We start from the raw sequence: 20,228 nt of genomic DNA, 5'->3' as shown, positions 1-20,228 counted from the left end.
TTATTTATGTTCACTTTCTCTGAACATACTTTCTTGCGCCACCTGAGGGTCCCCGAACCCCAGTTTGAAAACCCCTGTATTAAGTGATGTATTTTATTGATGGAGTGTTAATTTTGGAGTATTCAAATAATCTAATATTCAAACAAGATTTCTAATTTCTCACACTGTCATTTCCCCAAAATTTTTTAGTACCAAAAACATGCATTATTTAACTGTATATATTTACAGTAAAAGAAAGTTCACAAGTATAAGTTCATTTCACATTGGAAATATTCAGTAGGCTAACATTAAATTGTTTTGTGCCTCATGTGAACAAAGACACTCTCACACTTACACACACACAAAAAAATCATGTTAGGTGTTTTTACTAGAAGCATGTTTATTATTAATGATATAAAACAAGTTATGAAACTTCAAGAACACAACATTCCTTTTGACTGATAATTAATAATACACAATTGTATATATATATTCATTAATAGGCTTGGTGACAGTAGTTAAAGAGTTAAATACTAAACAGCAAGAGCAGAACAGAGAAAACCATTAAAGTTACAGAAAACAAAGAAGGAAACAAGAGAACAAAAAGAGAGAAAGAAAGAAAGAAAGAAAGAAATTGTACCTTTATACTTCTTCAGCGTTCAATACCGCTAGTACAGAGAGCACGTCACGTTGGTTAGTGAGTACAGCAGTAGTTTAAGAATGGCACACAAACATCAGTATTTAGAACCATGCAAAGCGGTTTAATACCCAAGCAACCAGCATCAGTCCACAGTATCGTGCATGCCGAAGCGTTCAGGTTAACGTTTCGAATATGTCAAAGATCGCAATTCTCGAACAACCGGACCACAAGAAAAAAAAAAAGAAAAAAAAAGGCATTAAAAGAAAAAACAACAACAGACGGTTCAAACTTTAAGACTTCAAATGTTGTTTGGCAAACAAATTGCAAAATGTAAAAGTTTGTTCATCTTCAGTAGAGACCCTTCTGCATATAGGCAAGCAAAAGTTTCAGCTCTAACCATAAAACAAGAATCATCATCATCATCATCATCATCTCCAACCAACCTTCATAATGAAGATGTTTAAAGTCCAGTGACTTCATAAACAACCTTCCAAGAGGCAACAAAGTGCTGGTCCTAAACTAGACACATTTACCCTCAAACTTTATTCGAATAAGCAAAAACCATCAATGGGTTCCTTCAGATCAAGAGATCAAGCAGCAAAAATCTCTGGCCATTCCCTCGGCTCAAACGCAGGAACGTTTTGACGATGCCGCAGACGCGCTGGTCAAATTTTTTGCACCAGTCTTTTGTCAGAGGTTAGCAACATTGTGTTTCGGTCCTGCTTCTTCAGGGCTCCTCAAAGTGCAATAAACTTCATCACTGACTACTCTCAAACAAGAGAAACAGAAAGAAAAGAGAGATAAAGAGTGTGGAAGTGTATAGCTAGAGACAAAAAGAGGTAGTGTGAGAATGCTTGTAGTTAAGTATCTGAATGAGTGTGTGAATGTGTGAGAGAGGGAGAGAGAGAGAGAGAGAGAGAGAGAGAGAGAGAGAGAGAGAGAGAGAGAGAGAGAGAGAGAGAGAGAGAGAGAGAGAGAGAGAGAGAGAGAGAGAGAGAGAGAGAGAGAGAGAGAGAGAGAGAGAGAGAGAGAGAGAGAGAGAGAGAGAGCAGTATTCTCCAGGCCATGTCCATGGTGAAGCAGTTCCAGGATGAAGCTTCAGCCATCGTAAGAGCTTCAGTGTGAGCGAATCCTCTGCTGTACGTCAGCGTCAGCTCCAGTGTTCAATAACTCCACAGCTGCTCAGAGAGGCTTATCAATGACGGTCACACCTACACACACACACACACACAGACAGCGGATCAGTACAGTCATTCTAAAAGAGGACTAATACAGCAATCATTAATAATAATCACATGAAACTGGGTGTGGGAAATGAATTATTATACTATAAAATGACTTAAATTAATTATATTAATACAATTAATTTATATTAATGCATTTTTTACATTTTTATGTATTATCTAACATTTTAAACAAATTAATTGTCATGCATTGTTGTAGATTATATAATAATAGTTTTATTCGGCTGATGCTAATTACAAAATGGCCAAATATTAGCTTGGCAGACGGGTCTATCACTATTAATTATGCAGAACGATTAAACATTTGTGACTTTTGAACACCAGGTCATACGTGGTACAAATACACAAATTACCACTAGATGGGGCCCTTTCTCATTCTGTGCTCTCTTCTGGTCTCTAGTGGGGGCCTCAGGTATCTGTTCAATTTTGACCGATTTCATCAAATCATTTCAATTAAACACAGTATGATCCTTTTCTTAGACCGTAACACTAGCTTCCCCATGGCTGATGATGATAGAAAAATTGTAAAAAGTCTATTAAACCATTCAGGAGTTTTGTAAGTCGTGTATTTGTTTTTAATTTTTTAGGCTGCTGCACGTATTTGATCAAATCTACAGTAAAAAAACATTGTGAAATATTACAACTTAAAATAACTGTTTTCTATTTTAATATATTTTAAAATGTAATTTATTCCTGAGATGGCTAAGCGTCTAGTTTTCAGTGTCACATGATCCTTTAGAAATCATTCTAATATGATGATTTGCTGTTCGAGAAACATTTCTTTTTATCAACATTGAGTTGTGGAAACCGTGATACTTTCTTTCAGGATTCTTTTATAAATTGAAAGTTCCAAACAACATAAAATAGAAATCTTTAGTACAATTAAAAATGTCTTTACTGCCATTTTTGACTGAATTAATGCATCCTTGCTGACTACAAGTACTAGAAAAATATTACTGACTTCAAATGTTTGAATAAATGTGTACAAAAAAAAAAAGGCCTGACAAAAAAAAAAAAAAAGTCCATGTTAAATGTTTTTGGCAAAAGTTCTTCTAACCTTAATTGATGCAGTGTGTAGCTTTTCATTGCTTAAACAGCCATGTTCATCGGGCTCAAATGAAAGAATGGTTGTGAGCGAACATGAAGAATCATTTTCACACATGAATTGGCACCTCTGAGTCCAGACCTTAAATTCATTGAAAGTCTTTGGGATGTGCTGAAGGAGACTTTACAGAGTGCTTGACTCTTGCATTGTCAATACAATATCTTGACCAAAAATTGATGGACATCCAGCATATCCCAAAGACTTAAATGACTCAGAGTCAGAGGTGCCAATTCATGTGTGAAAATTATTCTTCATGCTTCCTCCCAACCATTGTTTCACAATTTGAGCCTGATGAATCTTGACATTGTCATCCTGGAATATGGCCATGATGTGTCTTCCTACATGACTGTTTAAGAAATGAAAAGCTACACACTCCATTTACTGTTAGAACTGTTAGGAAAGCTAGAAACATAATAATCACTGCAATAATGATCTAATCATAGACTCTTAAGGCTGGGACACACCAAGCCGAAGGTCGGCCGTCTGTTGGGCTAGTTTTTGCGGTGTGTTCCACACGTCAGCGGCAGTTTGCCCGATTCAGCATGTTGGAGAGACTGGGAACTCTTGAGTGGATGTTTAGTTTAGTGAACGAGTCAGTACATGTGAATTAAAGCAAAAGTGATGAAAGGGAGCAAGTCTAATAATGTTATATTATCCTACCCGAGCATTTAAAAAAACGCGAATCTATTCATAACAACATGAGCCGCTTAAAATGAATAAAGTTATCAACATAACTGATATTCCAAAAGGTACGCAAGCGCTTCTTTGTTTACATTTCGTATATCTGCATGTATCTTGTATCCTTGTTTTGGTTTCTCCTTTTGAATGACGAATATAGACTATTGGTCCCTGCTGATTTAGACAGTTAATTCCTCACACGCAGGCGCAGAACACATGCTAGTTTGCGGTCGGCTATAGTCTGTGCTGGGTGTTCAAGTGCAGCTTTTTGGTCCAGACACGAGGTCGAAAACAACGCCGGTTTTCGTCGACGCTAGTTTTTTTAAGTCGGCTTGAAGTGTCCCAGGCTTTAAAGGGTTACTTCAGGATTTAGCATTAAGCTTTGTATTAGTAGAAAACCTGTAGTATTTTCGAATTACCATGCTTTCCACCCTCATATCCCCCTGAGACAAGAGATTTATGTATTTTTTGTCTGGAAAAAATCCTCCGATGACGCAAAAATCGTCATTTTGCGTCATCGGAGGATTTTCTGGCCAGAGGCTAAAGACTACAGCCAGTAGATGGCGTTCTTCCGCATGTTTTCAGCCCGCCCATAGGAGGTGGGATCTCACTCACAGAATGCACACAGTGTCAGCCGTCTTTCTTTGGAAGCTAAGCTAACAGGCTCTTGTTCCGTGGAGAAAGCTGAATAGTAGGGAGAAAGCTGAGTAAGTAACCATCCTCCTTTTCCCGGACTTGTCCGGCGGGCGAGATCGTTCAAAATGTACGGGATTCAGCTTTTGCTTTCTGCGGTCGCTATTCCTTGTTTACATGCACACCTTTTGTTTCAATCTAACTGAATTCATTCCGATCGGTGAATATGAATGTAGTGTTTACATGAACGCTAAACAAGTGATCGGTTGATGTGCGTTTTACCATTGCTAAGAAAAATTCCCGCACCTCCGTGAGATATGCGAGACCCGGCGCGTCTCAGTAATCATGCCACCGGCCTCGCGCTGTTCTCCCGCGGCCGTCAGCCTCGTCCTGCTCGCCACAGTAAACATGATGAATGAATGGCGACTGTAGAACGCAAAAGCCGAATCCCGGACATTTTGGACGATCTCTAAATCCCTCGCAAACTCATCACGTAGGCTAGCTTTGTTGTTTTAAACTGCGCACTCTTACCGGTAGGCGTGGCCTCCTGAGACAGCGAAGCAAGTGCATTCTGGGAGTTGTTGTCTTTCATCCACATAAGCCAAAAATACATTTTCTGGCTTTTCTCAGTCTAGAAAGCTCCAAATTAAAAAATTTCTTCACATTACTTCTACTTAAATGACCTATTTTAAATACACATTCATCTTCCCAAAGGTGAAGTATCCCTTTAAGCATTTGCCTGTTTAAATCCAAACAGCAACTTTTCTTTGGACCGGGCTGAGTATAATAATGAAAAACTGTACAAGTAGAATGGCATTTTGAACAGTCTCTTTTTCTGACCTGCGTAGCTGCGTCCTGTGCTCATGCAGGTGGGCAGTAGTGTCCATTTATCAGTGTTTGGATTGTAGAACTCCACTGAAGCCAGGTTGCACGAACCATCATCACCACCAATCACATACAGCAGGTTATTCACGGCACACACACCTAGAACACACAAAATGATTGAAACATCACAGCTAGAAATGTTTTTGTTTTAGCTGGCACAGTGATGCATGTTGTGCTGTAGTATTTGACCAACTCACCTGCGTTCCTGCGGCACATGTTCATATCAGCCACCTGTTTCCATGTGTTAGTGGCGGGGTCATACACCTCACAGCTCTTTCTAACCAAGGGGCCGTCGTGCCCTCCTACTGCATACAGCAGACCTTTTAACACACCTACACCTGTCCAACACAAACATTCCTGGTTTACACAGATACACGTTGATTGCCGCATTTGTGAAGGTATGCGTGGGAGCGTGTTTGGCTGTTACCTGCACCACTACGACGGGTTCCCATCTCTGCTCTGTAAGACCATTCATTAGTGTTGGGGTTATAGGCCTCAACAGTACTCAAACACTGACGTGTTGCTCCGTCATAACCTCCGACTGCATAAAGCAAACCTAAAAAGAGACATCAGTTCAAATCAGCTGTTCGATATTAAACACATTTTTTGAGACATGTGTGACATAAATACTGTATGTCAGCAATATCAAGCTAAAATTATAAAGCTAAAGTTTAGCGAAATGTTTCATTATCAATCCCAAATTATAATGTATTGTGTAAAATTATATGTATTAAAAAAAAACATTAATAATGTAATACAGTATTATGTTTTTGAAAGCATTTATTTGATCAAAAATACAGTGAAACAGTAATATTGTGAAATCCTTTTATTTAAAATAACTTTTTTATTTCAATATATTTTAAAATGTAATTTATTCCTGTGGTGGAAAAGCTGAATTTTCAGCAGCCATTACTCCAGTCTTCAGTGTCACATGATCCTTCCGTTGCGCTGCTTAATGTTTTTGTGGAAACCGTGATTTCTTTTTTCAGGATACTTCGATGAATATAAAGTTTAAAAGAAAAGCTAACTTAATTTTAATGCTAACTTTCTGAAATAAATAATATATAATAAATCTTTATTTATTATATATTATTATTATGTTATTGGCATTACAATGTAAGCACTAAGCAGCATCAAAACAAAATGTGCCAATACATTAATGGTAATATACAATTCCATGTCAGGCAACTTTGTATAAATTTTGCATATGTAATGTGTCCCTGGTCTCAAAAGGTTAAAGACCCCTTGTTTAGGCCCTTTTCTTAACCTCCAAATGCCAAACAATACGTAACAGCAATGTACATCTAATATACAGATAACTAACGTCACTAACCTCCAACAACGCCTACTCCAACACTGCTACGCCGCGTGTTCATGGGATTGACGTGGAACCACTCATTGGCCTTAGCGTTATACGCCTCTACAGTAGCTAAACCTGCAAACCAACATTTTCATCATCGTAATGGTCACAGATGTAGGAATACAGTTCATGTTCATCATCCCAATCATGGCCGTACCCACCTTTGAGGTCCAGACCTCTGTACTCTTTCTGAGGTGTATCAAAAGTTGTGAACTAATTTACTAATAACTGCACTATACCTAATAATAATTTGATACTGCAAAGATATTGGCCAACTTTAAACTGACTTTCTCATCTGTGTTGATAGATTAGCGGAGTGACAGTGCTCAATGTAAAAACGACTGAGATGGCCAATCAAATAAAATATTTAAATCTAAAATATTTGATTATTACAGTGTATTTACTGTAACTGTATTACGATAAAAATGTTAAATGACCGACAGTAATATACACTAATGGAAGCAACACAACCAGAGCTGCTTTCAGCATAGGCAATAAGATTATGCATATTGTGAATTAATTTTATGAATTGTGTTAGACTTTCCATAAAAAGGCTTGGATAGCATTTCAGTAACTTCATTTATCATCCTCTGACCTACACTAAAACATGGAAAATCTGAGTGTTTATAGGTTGTGGTTAGACAGTCATTTAGCAAAAAAAAAAAAAAAAAAAAAGGATTAATAATATTTGAAAATAGATGCATTACTTTTCAATAAACTATTCCTTTAATTTTCTCTTTTGACAAGAAATCCCCAATTGTCTGGAACCTTTGTATATTGATACTTCGATATTTAAAGGGATAGTTCACCTAAAAATGACAATTCTGTTATTATTCAGTAATCATTTACCCACTCAAACTTTTCATTCCAAATCCATGTTATTTTTCATGAACTTTTTCATGACCATGCGTTTACTGTTTTCACTGACATACAAAAATGAAAAAGACATTATATTTATTTTATTTTCCATTTTTCCTTAAAACTATATTTACAAGGTCACATTGTAAAGTGTGCACAGTTTAACAGTGCTTCAAATTAAGCACGTTATCAATTTTCATCTTTATTATTACTTTATCAGCTCTTTGAATCAATAACGGTTTATTGAAACCTTCCGGCTGACAGTCCCAACTACTGGCCAGAAAAGATATTGAGGGCTGCAGTGAGCTAAATGAATCCAGCTGCAGAACCGCACATCCAGCAGTTTTAGACCAGCAGCCCCAGGACAGAAGTGTGTCTTACTACTTAGTTCTGCCATGAAACTCTAGATGGCGCAGGCTGATAGGTTCTTAACTCATTTGGTCATCTACATAGCGCAGTTGATTGGTTGCTGTTGCATTAGCGGCCAATGAGATGCGGGCCAACATTCAAACAAATACCGGTAGTGTTGCTGTTAGCAGTCTGCAGCGCGCTTCAGAAACTCTTCACCTTCCCCAGCTCCACCTGTATAGATCTGCTACGGGGATTATTTCATGCATGTTACATGTGCTGCAGCACCATGTCTTACATGCTCACAGCACCATGTCTGTGAATGTTTTGACTGTAGCAAGTCTCTGTACTTGCTCTGCAGCTGCAGCTGTGTAGCAGATCTATTCCACCAATACCAAATACAATAACATTGCTAATATCCATTACCATGCCAATCAGAGTTGTCATGACAGAAATAGAGTTATAAAATGAGTTCTGCTGCCTATAAGCTAAACGTTATTTTCTATTAAAGGCACACTATGCAGTTTCCGTTTTTCTCAAACAGCGACACCTAGAGTCGCTGTGGAGTACTTGTATTTAACGTAGCCGTCTCATTTCTTCGTCGACTCTGTCATGATTCACGTCTGAAATGCGTGCTAGTGTCTTCCATAGAGGCTGCTTCATATGTTGTTGATGTATGTAACGTCGTGCCGTAAAGCAAGTTGTGATTCTCACGAGATTTGGCTGGGCACCACCTGTCAAACCTGCATTGCTGGTCCATATTTTCCTTTTTGAAGAGATTTCAATCATAATTCAACCAATTCAAAACCATCATGGCGAACAGTGCATATCTGAAGTGTCTCAGGAAATAATCCACAATTTATCAGCTTTAATATATCGGCCAAATTTTCTTTTTGCCGATAACAATTACATTATTATACAATTACATGTATTGTCCCTACTCATAAGTAATTTCTTGATTTGCACTTTTCAAAGTAGAGAAATTCTGAACATTAATCATATTAATTTCGTAATTAAAATCATTAAAAATACAGTCAAATGGGAAATTTTTTTTGTTGCATATTGTTGAACCAACAATGAAATATTGTGATTGAATCCATCAACTTTAAACATGATTAATAGGCAATGTTTAAACAGTTCTCATTGTTCTCAAGTGACTTTATTTAAAATGATTGTTGTGAAATATTAAAATCCATGTGAAAATAGCTCATATCTATTGAAAGGAAATTATGTGCATAAGCTCCACCCCTCACTTCTGTTCTGTGGCTGCTGGTCTCAAACTGCTGGCACTGTGGTTCTGCAGCGGAATACTATTAAAATGAACAGACTTTGTGCTTGCCAGCAAAATGGAAAAGAGTGGGGTGTCGAGACATATTTTTAAACGTTTTAAAATAACATTTATCTTGACATGGCGTTTGCGCGAGAAACTGAAAAACGCGCCAAGGTCAAAGACGTAATGTTTAACGCATTTACATCGAAAACAACCTTATCTCTTGTTCATCACCACTAGGCTAGGGCAACCAAAGTGCAATAATTTATATTCAAATCTATATTATATGACATTTATAACGTGAGTGAATCTTCAAAAAGATCAGGGGCTTTCGACAATAATCAGGAGCTTAAGCCACCAAGGTAGCTACTCACCAATAGCAGATTACAAGAGGACAATACGTCTGTTGTTATCTTCTGAGCCATTCTGAGACGTGTCTGAAGTCCGCGGTCTTTTGCTTCATATTTAATAGCGCTCCATTATGATCGCTGTTGATGAAGAGCTTAATATGATCCCTATTCGCTAATGCGCGCCGTACCTGAGCGTGGCTTAATTGACTCCTACCCCCATCAAGACCATTGTTTATACATATAAGCACACTAAACATTTATTAATTTAGGTTTTTAATGTGCTGGCGCTATACAAATTTCTGGCGGGGCTATAGCCCCGGCAAGCCCCGCCCTAGCGCCACCACTGGAAAAGACATGGTTTTGGTGTTAAAGTTGTTGTTATCCAATTTTTGCCCTCCAGAAATCTTAAAATGCACATATATGCAATAGACCTCAGTATTTCTAAAACCCTGCTCTTATGATCCCAATTTTTATTAGTATCTTCATAGTGATAAGCACTGCTACCATAACTAGCATAACAGTTCTCCGCCGTAAACAAATGCAGCTGCAACATAGTAAAAGCATTTTTGACGCAAGATGAATATATTGCATGTGTTACCTGTGCTGCCATCAAAGCCCCCTACAGCATACAGCAGTCCGTTGAGGACAGCGGACCCTAGTGTTGACCTCCGGTCCTGCATACTGCTGACACAACACCACTCATCTTTTACTGGGTCGTATGCGTCCACCGTCCTCACACGCAATGACCCGTTGAAACCCCCGACAGCATACACAACACCGCCCACGTACACCACACCTATAAATAAATAAAAAATATAAATTTTTGTGAATATATATAACAGTTGGTGAGTGAAGACTGGTTCATTAAATTATTTTTGTATTCCATCATTTATTTTACATTTTGTTGAAAAGCCATAGTAGGCTGTTGAATGGCAGGTTTCATTGTGACAACTTATCCCATATAATCTCACAATATACCGCTGCTACTGGGTTACACTACACACTACCATTCAAAAGTTTTTGGTTGGAAATATTTTTTTAAAGGCTTTTGAAGGCTGCATTTATTTGACCAAAAATACAATAAAAACAGTAATATTGTGAAATATTATTACAATTTAAATTAACTTAAAATGTAGAATTTCTGTGTTAATATATCTAAAAATGTCATTTATTTTTGTGATGGCAAAGATGATTTTTTTGTGAAAAACAGTTGCTGTTTAATATTTTTGTGATTTTTTTTTTTTTTTCCAGGATTCTTTGATGAACAGAAAATTTGAAGAACAGCATTTATTTGAAATAGAAAAAACTTTAGTGACATTATAAATGTTTCTACAGTCACTTTTGATCAATTTAATGCATACTTGCTCTATTATTAGGCAGCTATTAAAAAAAATGTTAACATCAAACTTTTGAATGGTTGTTTCTGTTGTCACAAAATGTTAGTGTATTTTTTCCTGGGAAAATAATGGTGGAAATGTTCTAATGTTTTTGTTTTGTCATCGAGACTTGAGTGCCTATACATACATTTGAGCCCAATCGTTTTTTACCCTCTCAGTTCATGTTTTCTGTGTAAATACATTTATGCCACATAAACTTTTTGTGGTATATATGCCACCTAAAATGGGCCTCAAGTCAGTAAATCTACACTAGAAATTTCATTTTCATTTTTCACCCACATTAAGTGTCCAAAACGCCAATGATCTTGGCATCACTTACATACTGTATACAGAAACTAAACATCATTTTCATAACGAGGGTCATTTCAACAGCACCGCATTTTTAGCAGTATCCATGTCATGACAGATTCCCCAGCAAACTGCATTTTACTCACCCAAGAGTTTCTATCATTATTTTCAGTACATGCAGTCAATTACCTTTAGAACCGAAGCAATTACAGTAAGCAACACAACAGTCAAGTCAGTACTGGAGGGATGCAGTGAAGTTTTAAAAAGGACAGCTGTTGAATGTGAGACCACGGTGAGTCATTTTTGCGCCTGCACAGTCATTGTCAATGATAAGAGTGTGGCTGCTCACCTGCTCGACATCGTCTGGAGGGTAATTCTGCCACTTGGAACCATCTCTCCTCCTCAAAATCATAGCACTCCACACTGCGGATGGCTTTAGGGGCCTGTCCCCCGACTACAACCATCACCTTTAACACACATGTGAGAAAAGTATCAGATCCCTTAACTCAACTTTCTGTTCTCAACTTTTTTGTTTATCCAGTTTAAATGATCTTATATCTGTATATAAAAGTTATTTTAGAATAAATTCTTAGAAACAAATTCTTTGCATTCATGATTGTTTAAAGGTTTTTAAATGATAACATTTTCAACAAAAGTTGAAATATAATGCCTTTAAAAACATCATGTAGTGTTAACCATCAAGTAAGTAAGGGATAATGTACGTCCAGCCGGTTGTCATCACAGAATAACCCGACAGGATGACCAGGACCTTGAAGCGGAGGGGTCTTGCATCAGCCTGAAGGGGTTTATTCTGAGATAACAAATGGCTGGATGTACATTTTCCCGCTTATTACACAGCTACTTGCCACATAAGTAAATAATTAGACATGAAATATTGATCTGAGATGAACATTTTTATAAGCTCTTTAAACGCGAAGCTTCCGCGGAGAGAGCAGTTGCTAGCAATAGGCAAGTTCAAACTAGACGGACATTTAAGGGATACGGTACAGTCAGACCACTTATTACACGGCATTTCGTCACATAAATAATTATGGGGATAAGAGATATTGATCTGAGATGTTTTAAAATCATACCTGTTTGTTATCTTATAGTAACAGTGTACAAAACAGTCGTCGCAAAATGGCAGCAGCTGTGTTTTTATGAAACGAGTGAGAGCGAGTCCGCAATACTGGATGACATAATTAAATAACTGTACACAAAATATAGATTTGACTAAGTTTTAATATTTTATTAGCTCACCAAACACAAAACTTCCACGAGGAAAAAAACATTCCTTGCAAGCGTATATCGCTGCTGACTTCAGCAACCTGGATGAGCCTGTGTTATCTGTTTTTAGTGGTTGTTATCGAGGATTATTACACGGCTCTGTGGAATACTTGATTCTGATTGGTCAATCACACCATCCAGCGGTATGTTATTCCCCGATAACAACCGCTGAAAACATCTGACAGTAAAATAAAAATATGATTTTTTTGTAAACTTGAATCTAAAGTTCAGGTACATGTTTAATTGTCCACATAACAATAAAATTAGAATGTATGAGGACTCTGCAAATCCATTAAAATAATTGTGATTAAAGCATGCTTAGTTCTTATCTACTGTCTTAAAATAATATAACTTTTGGTCTCTATTAATTTCGAAGGCCATATGCTTAATATGTAGCCCTGTTTGACACATTTTGTATTGGCGGTCTATATTGTCTCTATTGCCTAAAGGGTCCTTGCCATGAAAAACGTTGAAGACCCCTGTTCTAAGATGCTAAGATGTGTGACAAGAGTTTAAATATAGCTTGCATTATGTGCAGATCATGTTCCCTCCTCTTCATCCAATATCTTCCTGCTCTTTACAGCTAATATCAATGAAAATGTAGAAAATGACCATAATCAAGACTGTCCTAACAAACCTTTGGGTAGCTGATGGGTGTTCTCACTCTGGTCCGGATGGTCTTCATCATGGAGCGCTGCTCGGCAGGCAGCAGGTGGTACTTCATGGCTTCAATAAGGTAGTCTTTACAGGCGCTGCTGTTCTTTACTAGAGTTTCCTCTTCCACCCTCTACACACACACAAAATGAAATTACATTCATCACTAAAGAATATCAAAGCACACATTTTCTAATGTGTTTGCACACACAGACACACACACCTGTACGAGGTATTCTCTGGAAAGAAGGGGCAAGCGAACATGTTCCATCAGATGAGACATGTGTTCCTGACGCACATCTTTATCATGCGTGACCCACGCTATGACCGCTTCAAACACCTATAAACACACAAGGAACGTTGATATTAGTTTATATTCGTCTCAAGTGATTCAATCACAAATGGTCAGGACAAATTACAGATGTAAACAAGGTCCAAAACATTTTGAGATCCTATCAATGCAATCACATATGCAGATATGTATATGATCACATAACATTTGAAAAGTGAACACTAATCGTTCAAAACTTTAAAGTTCAAATGTTTTATAAAAATTCTACATTAAAAACATGTGCCAAGTTCTTAGAAACATTTTATTTGTATTCCTGTTTGTTTTAATGTGTTTTTAAACTAACATTTTCAATAAAAGTTTAAATAAATTGACTCTTAAAAATGTGAAATAGTGTAACCATGAAGTAAAAAGTAATAACACATTACCTTATACCTTTAATGTATGTGAGTGCACACATCTTAATCATAATTAATTCATACATTTTATGAAGTTTTTAGGGAGCAGTGTAATTTTAGTATTATTTATATGCTATTATAGTTTTTTATATTTTGAGTTCATTTTCCCTTTTCATTTGCTTTTTTCAGGTGCTTTTGTCAATTTTAATAATTTTTGCTTTTTAATATTACTATTTATGTTACATTTATTTTTATTTCACTTTTAATTTCAGTTTAAGTTCAGTTTTAGTTTTTATTTAGTGTCAGTTAGTAATTGTATTGCTTTAACTTGGCAACATTTCTAATATTCACTTAGTTGTTCCATCTAATATTTGTATTAGATTGTATTAGGTATTTTATTTTATTTCATATTTATTTAAATTAACAAAAAAAATAATAATTAGTTGTAGTTTTAGGCTTAGTTAATAATAATAACCCTGTTGGGGAGTCACATCATATGATATTTTATAACCTGAACTAATCTTGCTTTGTGACAAGAAGGTTATTTATCAAACAAGCTCATATTTTAAAGGGCACCTATTATGCAAAATTCACTTTTACATGGCATTTGAACATAAATGTGTGTTGACAGTGTGTGTACACAATCATCCTATAATGATAAAAATCCACCCAGTGCTTTTTTTAAAATCCCCATAAATCATAAACACTGTCTCAGAACAAGCCGTTTTCAGACTTGGGGCAATGTGACGTACTTTTGCACAAGCCCCGCCCACAACCGTTGATTGACACCGCTGTATTAGAGTAGACCCGCCCTGAGTGAGCTAAACACAGTACGCCATTGTTTCGTCAGTTCACAGTCAGCAGCTGTAGACAAGAATGTCTTCTAAAATGATTGAGGTGTTTTGTTGTTAGATGTAAGAATGAACATATCTTCATTTCTCGTTGTTACTCGAGGATGGATCTGTACCAACTGTTCGTGATCCAGCTTACAGTCTCTGGAGTGATAGGCCTAACATTACTGTTCACGGTAGAAATGAAAGGGAGAATACACACTTTATGACAGCTCATCGAGTCGTTTTACAGATATAAAGTTTGCCAGTTTATTAAGCACCCCCTGAAAAGGCGTGTACATATTTGTTTACTGTTAGTAGTAACGAGTATTTTGTGTACTTCACTGTCTATGTTGATGATAATGAAAGGGAGTGAGAGAGAGAGTTTATGGATAAGACTTTAATACGCACTTCTTATACAGTGTTTATTCAGCTCTTAGTGATTTTCTGGAGTAAAACTGACGCTTCATCTTTTGTGTGATGTACAATAAACTTTATTAAACTCATCAGTATATTGTTGGCGATCATTCGGACACGGTCCACTACAGCAGGCTTGTATTAATAGTGGATAAAAGCAAGATGAAAAATAAGTTATTACCGTAATTAAACTAATCGCAGACATTTTGACTGCGGGTCGAAATGAACACCTAACGTTACTGAGAGTTTCTGTTTTGATATTATCAGATAAGATTGTCTTGGCTCTGAGCGCGAGCTCGTGAGGCTCCGCCCTCTGTGCGGGAGCAGCAGCTCATTTGCATTTAAAGCCATACACACTAAAACGGTGCGTTTTTCTGAGCCCCAAAAGTGACAATTTAAACATGCTGTAAAAAATTATCTATTGGGTATAATACACACTCTGGGGACATCAGAGACTTATTTACATCTTGTGAAAAGGGGCATAATAGGTGCCCTTTAAAGTCCCTCTGTGGTGAAACCATTTGGTACCATTGCTGAGTATTGTCTCCTTAAAACTGCAGCGAACAAAAACGCAGTGAAATCGCTGGTGTTTCTGATGTCACAAACTACCTTGTAACCAATCACGTCAACATTGATCGTCAACCAGTGGATCTCTGAGTGAGTGGAGGAGGGGCTAATTTGCATATTCATAGAAGCACGTATACTAAATGAGGCAAGAGAGTAGAGTTACATTCAAGCTATTTTAAAAACATTAAGATTTCTTTTTTCCAAGGAAAAACATTTTTAAATGTGTCATTTTGGTGATCAAAGATGAGTTTTAAGGGGTACAATTATTGACTAAAGGGAAACTTTAAGAGATTTATTGACCCTGACACTGGCATTTAGAGTCTGCAGGGCTTCACAGTTTGATATGATTTCCTATTACATGTTTATTTTCTGCGGAAATAAGCATTTGGTCAAATTTGAAAGTTTGTAGCCACTAAATTAGATACGTTCTCCTCAAAATCTAATCACAGGAGAGATTTCAGAGATGCATGTCAATGCCAGGTGTAAACAGTATTCTGTCATTGACAGCTTGTGATCGGATCACCAAAGATGAATGTTAATACCAGGTGGAAAAAGGCTGTAATTAATAAAAACACAACTATGTCTTAAGAAGCTGTTTAACCATGTTAAAAAAAAAAAAAAAAAACAGCATGGTGCCCACGCCTTACATCTTCCAACTCTTGTTTCCATGACGACAAACAAGCTCTCACCACCAGCAGCTACAGCTATTCCCATAGTGTTATTGTACCAGCGGCACGTTACCATGGCAACAGAGCTGCTAAAGTCTGCATGATAAAATCACCTGTGTGCTGCTATAGTTACAGATCACTAGCAGGAATACAAGTCTCTCATCAAACGTGACGTTACCTTTTCTTCAGATGTAATGGTCAGTTTGTCGCTTGCTATGAGGCTGCAGACTTGCTCCATGCCCAGATTGAGAAACTCCTCACTCTGCACGACCTCTGAGAAGTGCTGCTCTGTGAGTGTCAGTGAGTGGGAGAGAGATTGAGACTGTTAAACAGAGTTACTGACACTATTGTGACTATCGTGTACTTTTCTCTTTAATGGATGGACAGACACACACCTGCATACGTGTTGGCGAGATTGAGCAGTTCCGTGCAGGCGTGCAAATCGGCAAAGGCGCGGATACCGAGGCAGTTAGTTGGGTGAAGTTGAGTTATGAGAAACTCGCAGCAGGCCTTTTTAACTTCCTGCAACTGCAGCAGACCAGCGGCAGGCAAGAGCACCTAAAACACACATACATACATATATATACACACACAGAAAATACCACACACATGACCTCAAGAATGCTTCAAGAATTTGATCTGCTGTATTTTTATTTGACCTGATAATAACTTTACTTGCCCTGAGGTACAACAAGTGTTTTTACTTAAAGAGTTTATTTATTATTATTTTTTAACTGATTTATTTTTGTATGAAAAATATTTTAACAAAATAATGAATAATCAACAATCAATATCAAATCAATAAATACGTCACATTACATAAGAAAAATAGGTTGTCAAGAAACGCTTGTATAGAGCTGGTAAGTCCCGCCCCTTCCGCAAAACCCCGCTGGACCTCAAAGTTGAAAAACCGTCAATGCAAGTGAATGGGAGAAAATAATTATTTTCTGGTCCCGTTTGAATTGTGCCATGAATGTGAACATATGTTGTCTGTGAATTTTTTATATAACTTTTCATGTTACAAGTTTGACAGTATATGGTATGATTCTTCGGCTAGCAGTTGTGGAAAAGACATAACGAGAAAGACTACATGTCGCCTATGTGACGTCACCCCATAAAGTTGACTTACCCCGTGGTTTTCACCAACCTCAATGATTTTGTCCTCTCCCTGAAAGAAGGCGGTGAAGTGCACCAAAGACACAGCCATGTTTAGCGGGATCCGTGAGCTAGTGTTCGTGTGCAGTGGTGTTGACGTTTCAAACGCGTCGAAAGCAGCGAGGAGTTGTAGTCCACAAAGTGCTCACACACAAAGTCTACCCGTATCAAACTTCTACACGCTAAATTGTAGCATTCTTCACACGAAAAGTTATATACAAAATTCACAGACAACATATGTTCACATTCATGGCAAAATTCAAACGGGACCAGAAAATAATTATTTTCTCCCATTCACTTGCATTGACGATTTTTCAACCTAGAGGTCCAGGGGGATTAGTGGAGGGGGCGGGACTTACCAGCTCTATACACACAGGATGCACTCCTGCAGACCCATGTTGGGTGTGTGAAATGGGCATCTTTGCATTGTGTCTCGCTGTTTTTTAAGCATCTCACGCCATTTAAAGTAGGCCAAGCTGCAATTCATCTGACTGTTTTTAATGCAACAATGTGTCCTGTATGTATACCCCTCACTCCTTTTCACCTTTATTTGCTCAAAAGAAGCTTTATGCATGTGCAAACTGAACTGACAGGATAAATGGGAGACTGGGCAAGTTATGATACCGTCAACTGGCCCCGGGACATTCTTATTGTTAAGCCCTGCAGCAAAGTTTGCATTTGACTCCCTCCCTTAAAGATTCGGCCTCATTTTAACACCCTCTGTCTAGTCAAATGTGCAGTGCAGACACAGGGACATAAGCTACTGACACCCACCCACACAGCACACTTCCTGGATGTGATTTTCGATCCTCTCAGAGTAATACCAAAGAACACAACATAAAAAGAACACAGAATCAGTCAACTGTGTTTTTAGGTCATATTTTCATAGCATGTAAAAAAAAAGTCACCCACACTCGCTTACCTGCACATTCTCCTCCGTTACTTGGATCTCAGCGGTGTAAACATAGTCAATCAGCATTCCCAGAGTCCAGCCGTCAATCTCTTTGATTCGAACCTTCTTCTGGCGGCTCTCGGTCATCTCTCCTAAAACACAAATATTCAAAAATGTCATATATATATAAAATAACAACCAAGTTAAGTACCTCAAATACCATCTTAACTTAAAGGTAAAAGTGATGGCTGGGGTGCTGGAGGCAGGAATACGGTTCCCAGCATGCACCATGGCATGTAACGCCAAGTGACTGTTTACTGCATTATTTGCACTGGTGTCGTTGTGTTAGTGGCTCCTGTACTTTATGCATATGGTGATCTCTAAATCTAACTAAATCTCTGCCCTCAAATATGTCACTGTCATAGTGGTTTGTATGTTTGACTTTTAAGGCACATCAAATTGGTTAAAAAAATACCTAGTTTTTTATCTCTGGGTCATTATTTTCTAGACACTTTGCATCCTTAGCGGCAGCAATTATTGTTAGATGAGCAAATATTGCATGAATTAACAGTGAAATATACACTGTAACAAACCATGCAAAGTGAACCATTTATGTTTGCATTTATTAGTACAAAACCTGAGTGAGTCATTTTGATTCCCAATCATGAGAGCAAAGATTTACTATTTGACTTTTGATTACTTTGTTTTTATGTATCCAGCATAAGATATGCATGTGTGTAAGGCATTTTTTTTTATTTCCAGACTATGATGACTATATTCCAGCAGCTCTGACTGCATGGCCAGCTGGTGGTCTAATGGACTACTCGCCCTAATGTGATGTTCCACTGGTGTGAATGTGTCATAATGTCTGAATATATATATATATATATTAGTGGTGGGCCGTTATCGGCGTTAACGCGCTGCGTTAACGCGAGACTCTTATCGCGCGATAAAAAAAATATCGCCGTTAATCTATTCTCCAAATTGGGTTGGGAGCTGGCTCAAGCTACACAAGCTATGATGACGCAATCTACCCGCGGCCGCGAGGAACACCCGGCTGGAACGCATCATATTCGTCGTCATCTTAAGTAAACACGGCTGAAAGTGAAAGCTGGTGTAAAAGATCGGTGGAACATCCATTATTTGGACTTGGTTCGGATTTAAGCCGTCCGACGTAGACTGTGTGGTGTAACAGTTCGGTAAGTTAACACACGACTAAGGCCCCGATCACACCTGACGCGTTTTTCAGGTTCGAAAACGCGAGGTGCACAGTTTTTACCATCACACAGAACGAGCAGTGCGCTGCGTTTTTTATGTTGCTAGGCAACTACTGAAACAGCTGTCCTGTCAGTCAAGTAAACGTCAAATCAGCCTTTTATTAACTTTATTTACTTTCTGTTAACATTGTGGTAGTTACGGTTCGTGAAGTCGTTAAGCTCCTGGTAACCCGCGAGAGCACCACTAGTTTATCCATCCTCTCACTGCAAAAAACGCGTCAGGTGTGATCGGGGCCTAATCCGTTCTACCACCTCAAATTCGAAACGAAACATATCACTGAATACCAGCGCGCGCGTATTATTCCCAATATATCTTAGTGAGTGGTGTAGCACATAATCTCTTTTTATTAAAAGCGCCCGATTTTAAGAATCGTTGTTGTTTCTTTTTAACTGAAAAGACATCGGTTAGACAATATTCTAATTTTAAATTTGGGGTTTCATAAGCTCCAAGCCATAATAAACATTAGACCTACTTAAGTCTCTGCAGCTAGTGTACTTAAATTTTATTTATCTGCAAAATTATGTTGTATACTTACAGTTTTGTACAATATATGTTCTCAAAACTACATACACCCTTTCAAAAAAACAAAAACATTTAGCAGTTGTTTAGCAGGGTCTGTGTAACCTGTTCTGAAATGGTTTTATTATAATATCGTTATCGCAAGAGGCTGCAATGTATATCACAATATGGATTTTAGGCCATATCGCCCATCCCTAATTGATAGCCTATAGTAGTTGATAATAACATAGGCCTACCTA

General features: G+C 37.7%; 1 protein-coding gene across 1 annotated transcript in view; it reads right to left on the bottom strand.

The window, feature by feature from the left end:
• Positions 1-359: 359 nt before the first annotated feature.
• Positions 360-20,228, bottom strand: part of klhl2 (kelch-like family member 2) — a 22,758-nt gene continuing 2,889 nt past the window's right edge. Inside the window, exons 4-15 of the mRNA XM_079864779.1 lie at positions 18,223-18,344; positions 16,541-16,703; positions 16,324-16,433; positions 13,200-13,316; positions 12,960-13,109; positions 11,385-11,502; positions 9,949-10,146; positions 6,498-6,599; positions 5,592-5,720; positions 5,362-5,502; positions 5,120-5,263; positions 360-1,830 (exon numbers count right to left, since the gene is read on the bottom strand). Of these exons, the coding sequence (XP_079720905.1) occupies positions 1,802-1,830; positions 5,120-5,263; positions 5,362-5,502; positions 5,592-5,720; positions 6,498-6,599; positions 9,949-10,146; positions 11,385-11,502; positions 12,960-13,109; positions 13,200-13,316; positions 16,324-16,433; positions 16,541-16,703; positions 18,223-18,344 (1,523 nt within the window). The 3' untranslated portion in view covers positions 360-1,801. The remainder of the gene's footprint in view (positions 1,831-5,119; positions 5,264-5,361; positions 5,503-5,591; positions 5,721-6,497; positions 6,600-9,948; positions 10,147-11,384; positions 11,503-12,959; positions 13,110-13,199; positions 13,317-16,323; positions 16,434-16,540; positions 16,704-18,222; positions 18,345-20,228) is intronic.

This window comes from Squalius cephalus, assembly GCF_949319135.1.
Source record: "Squalius cephalus genome assembly, chromosome: 2".
Taxonomy (NCBI): domain Eukaryota; kingdom Metazoa; phylum Chordata; class Actinopteri; order Cypriniformes; family Leuciscidae; genus Squalius; species Squalius cephalus.
This window is presented reverse-complemented; position numbering and strand designations above follow the sequence as displayed.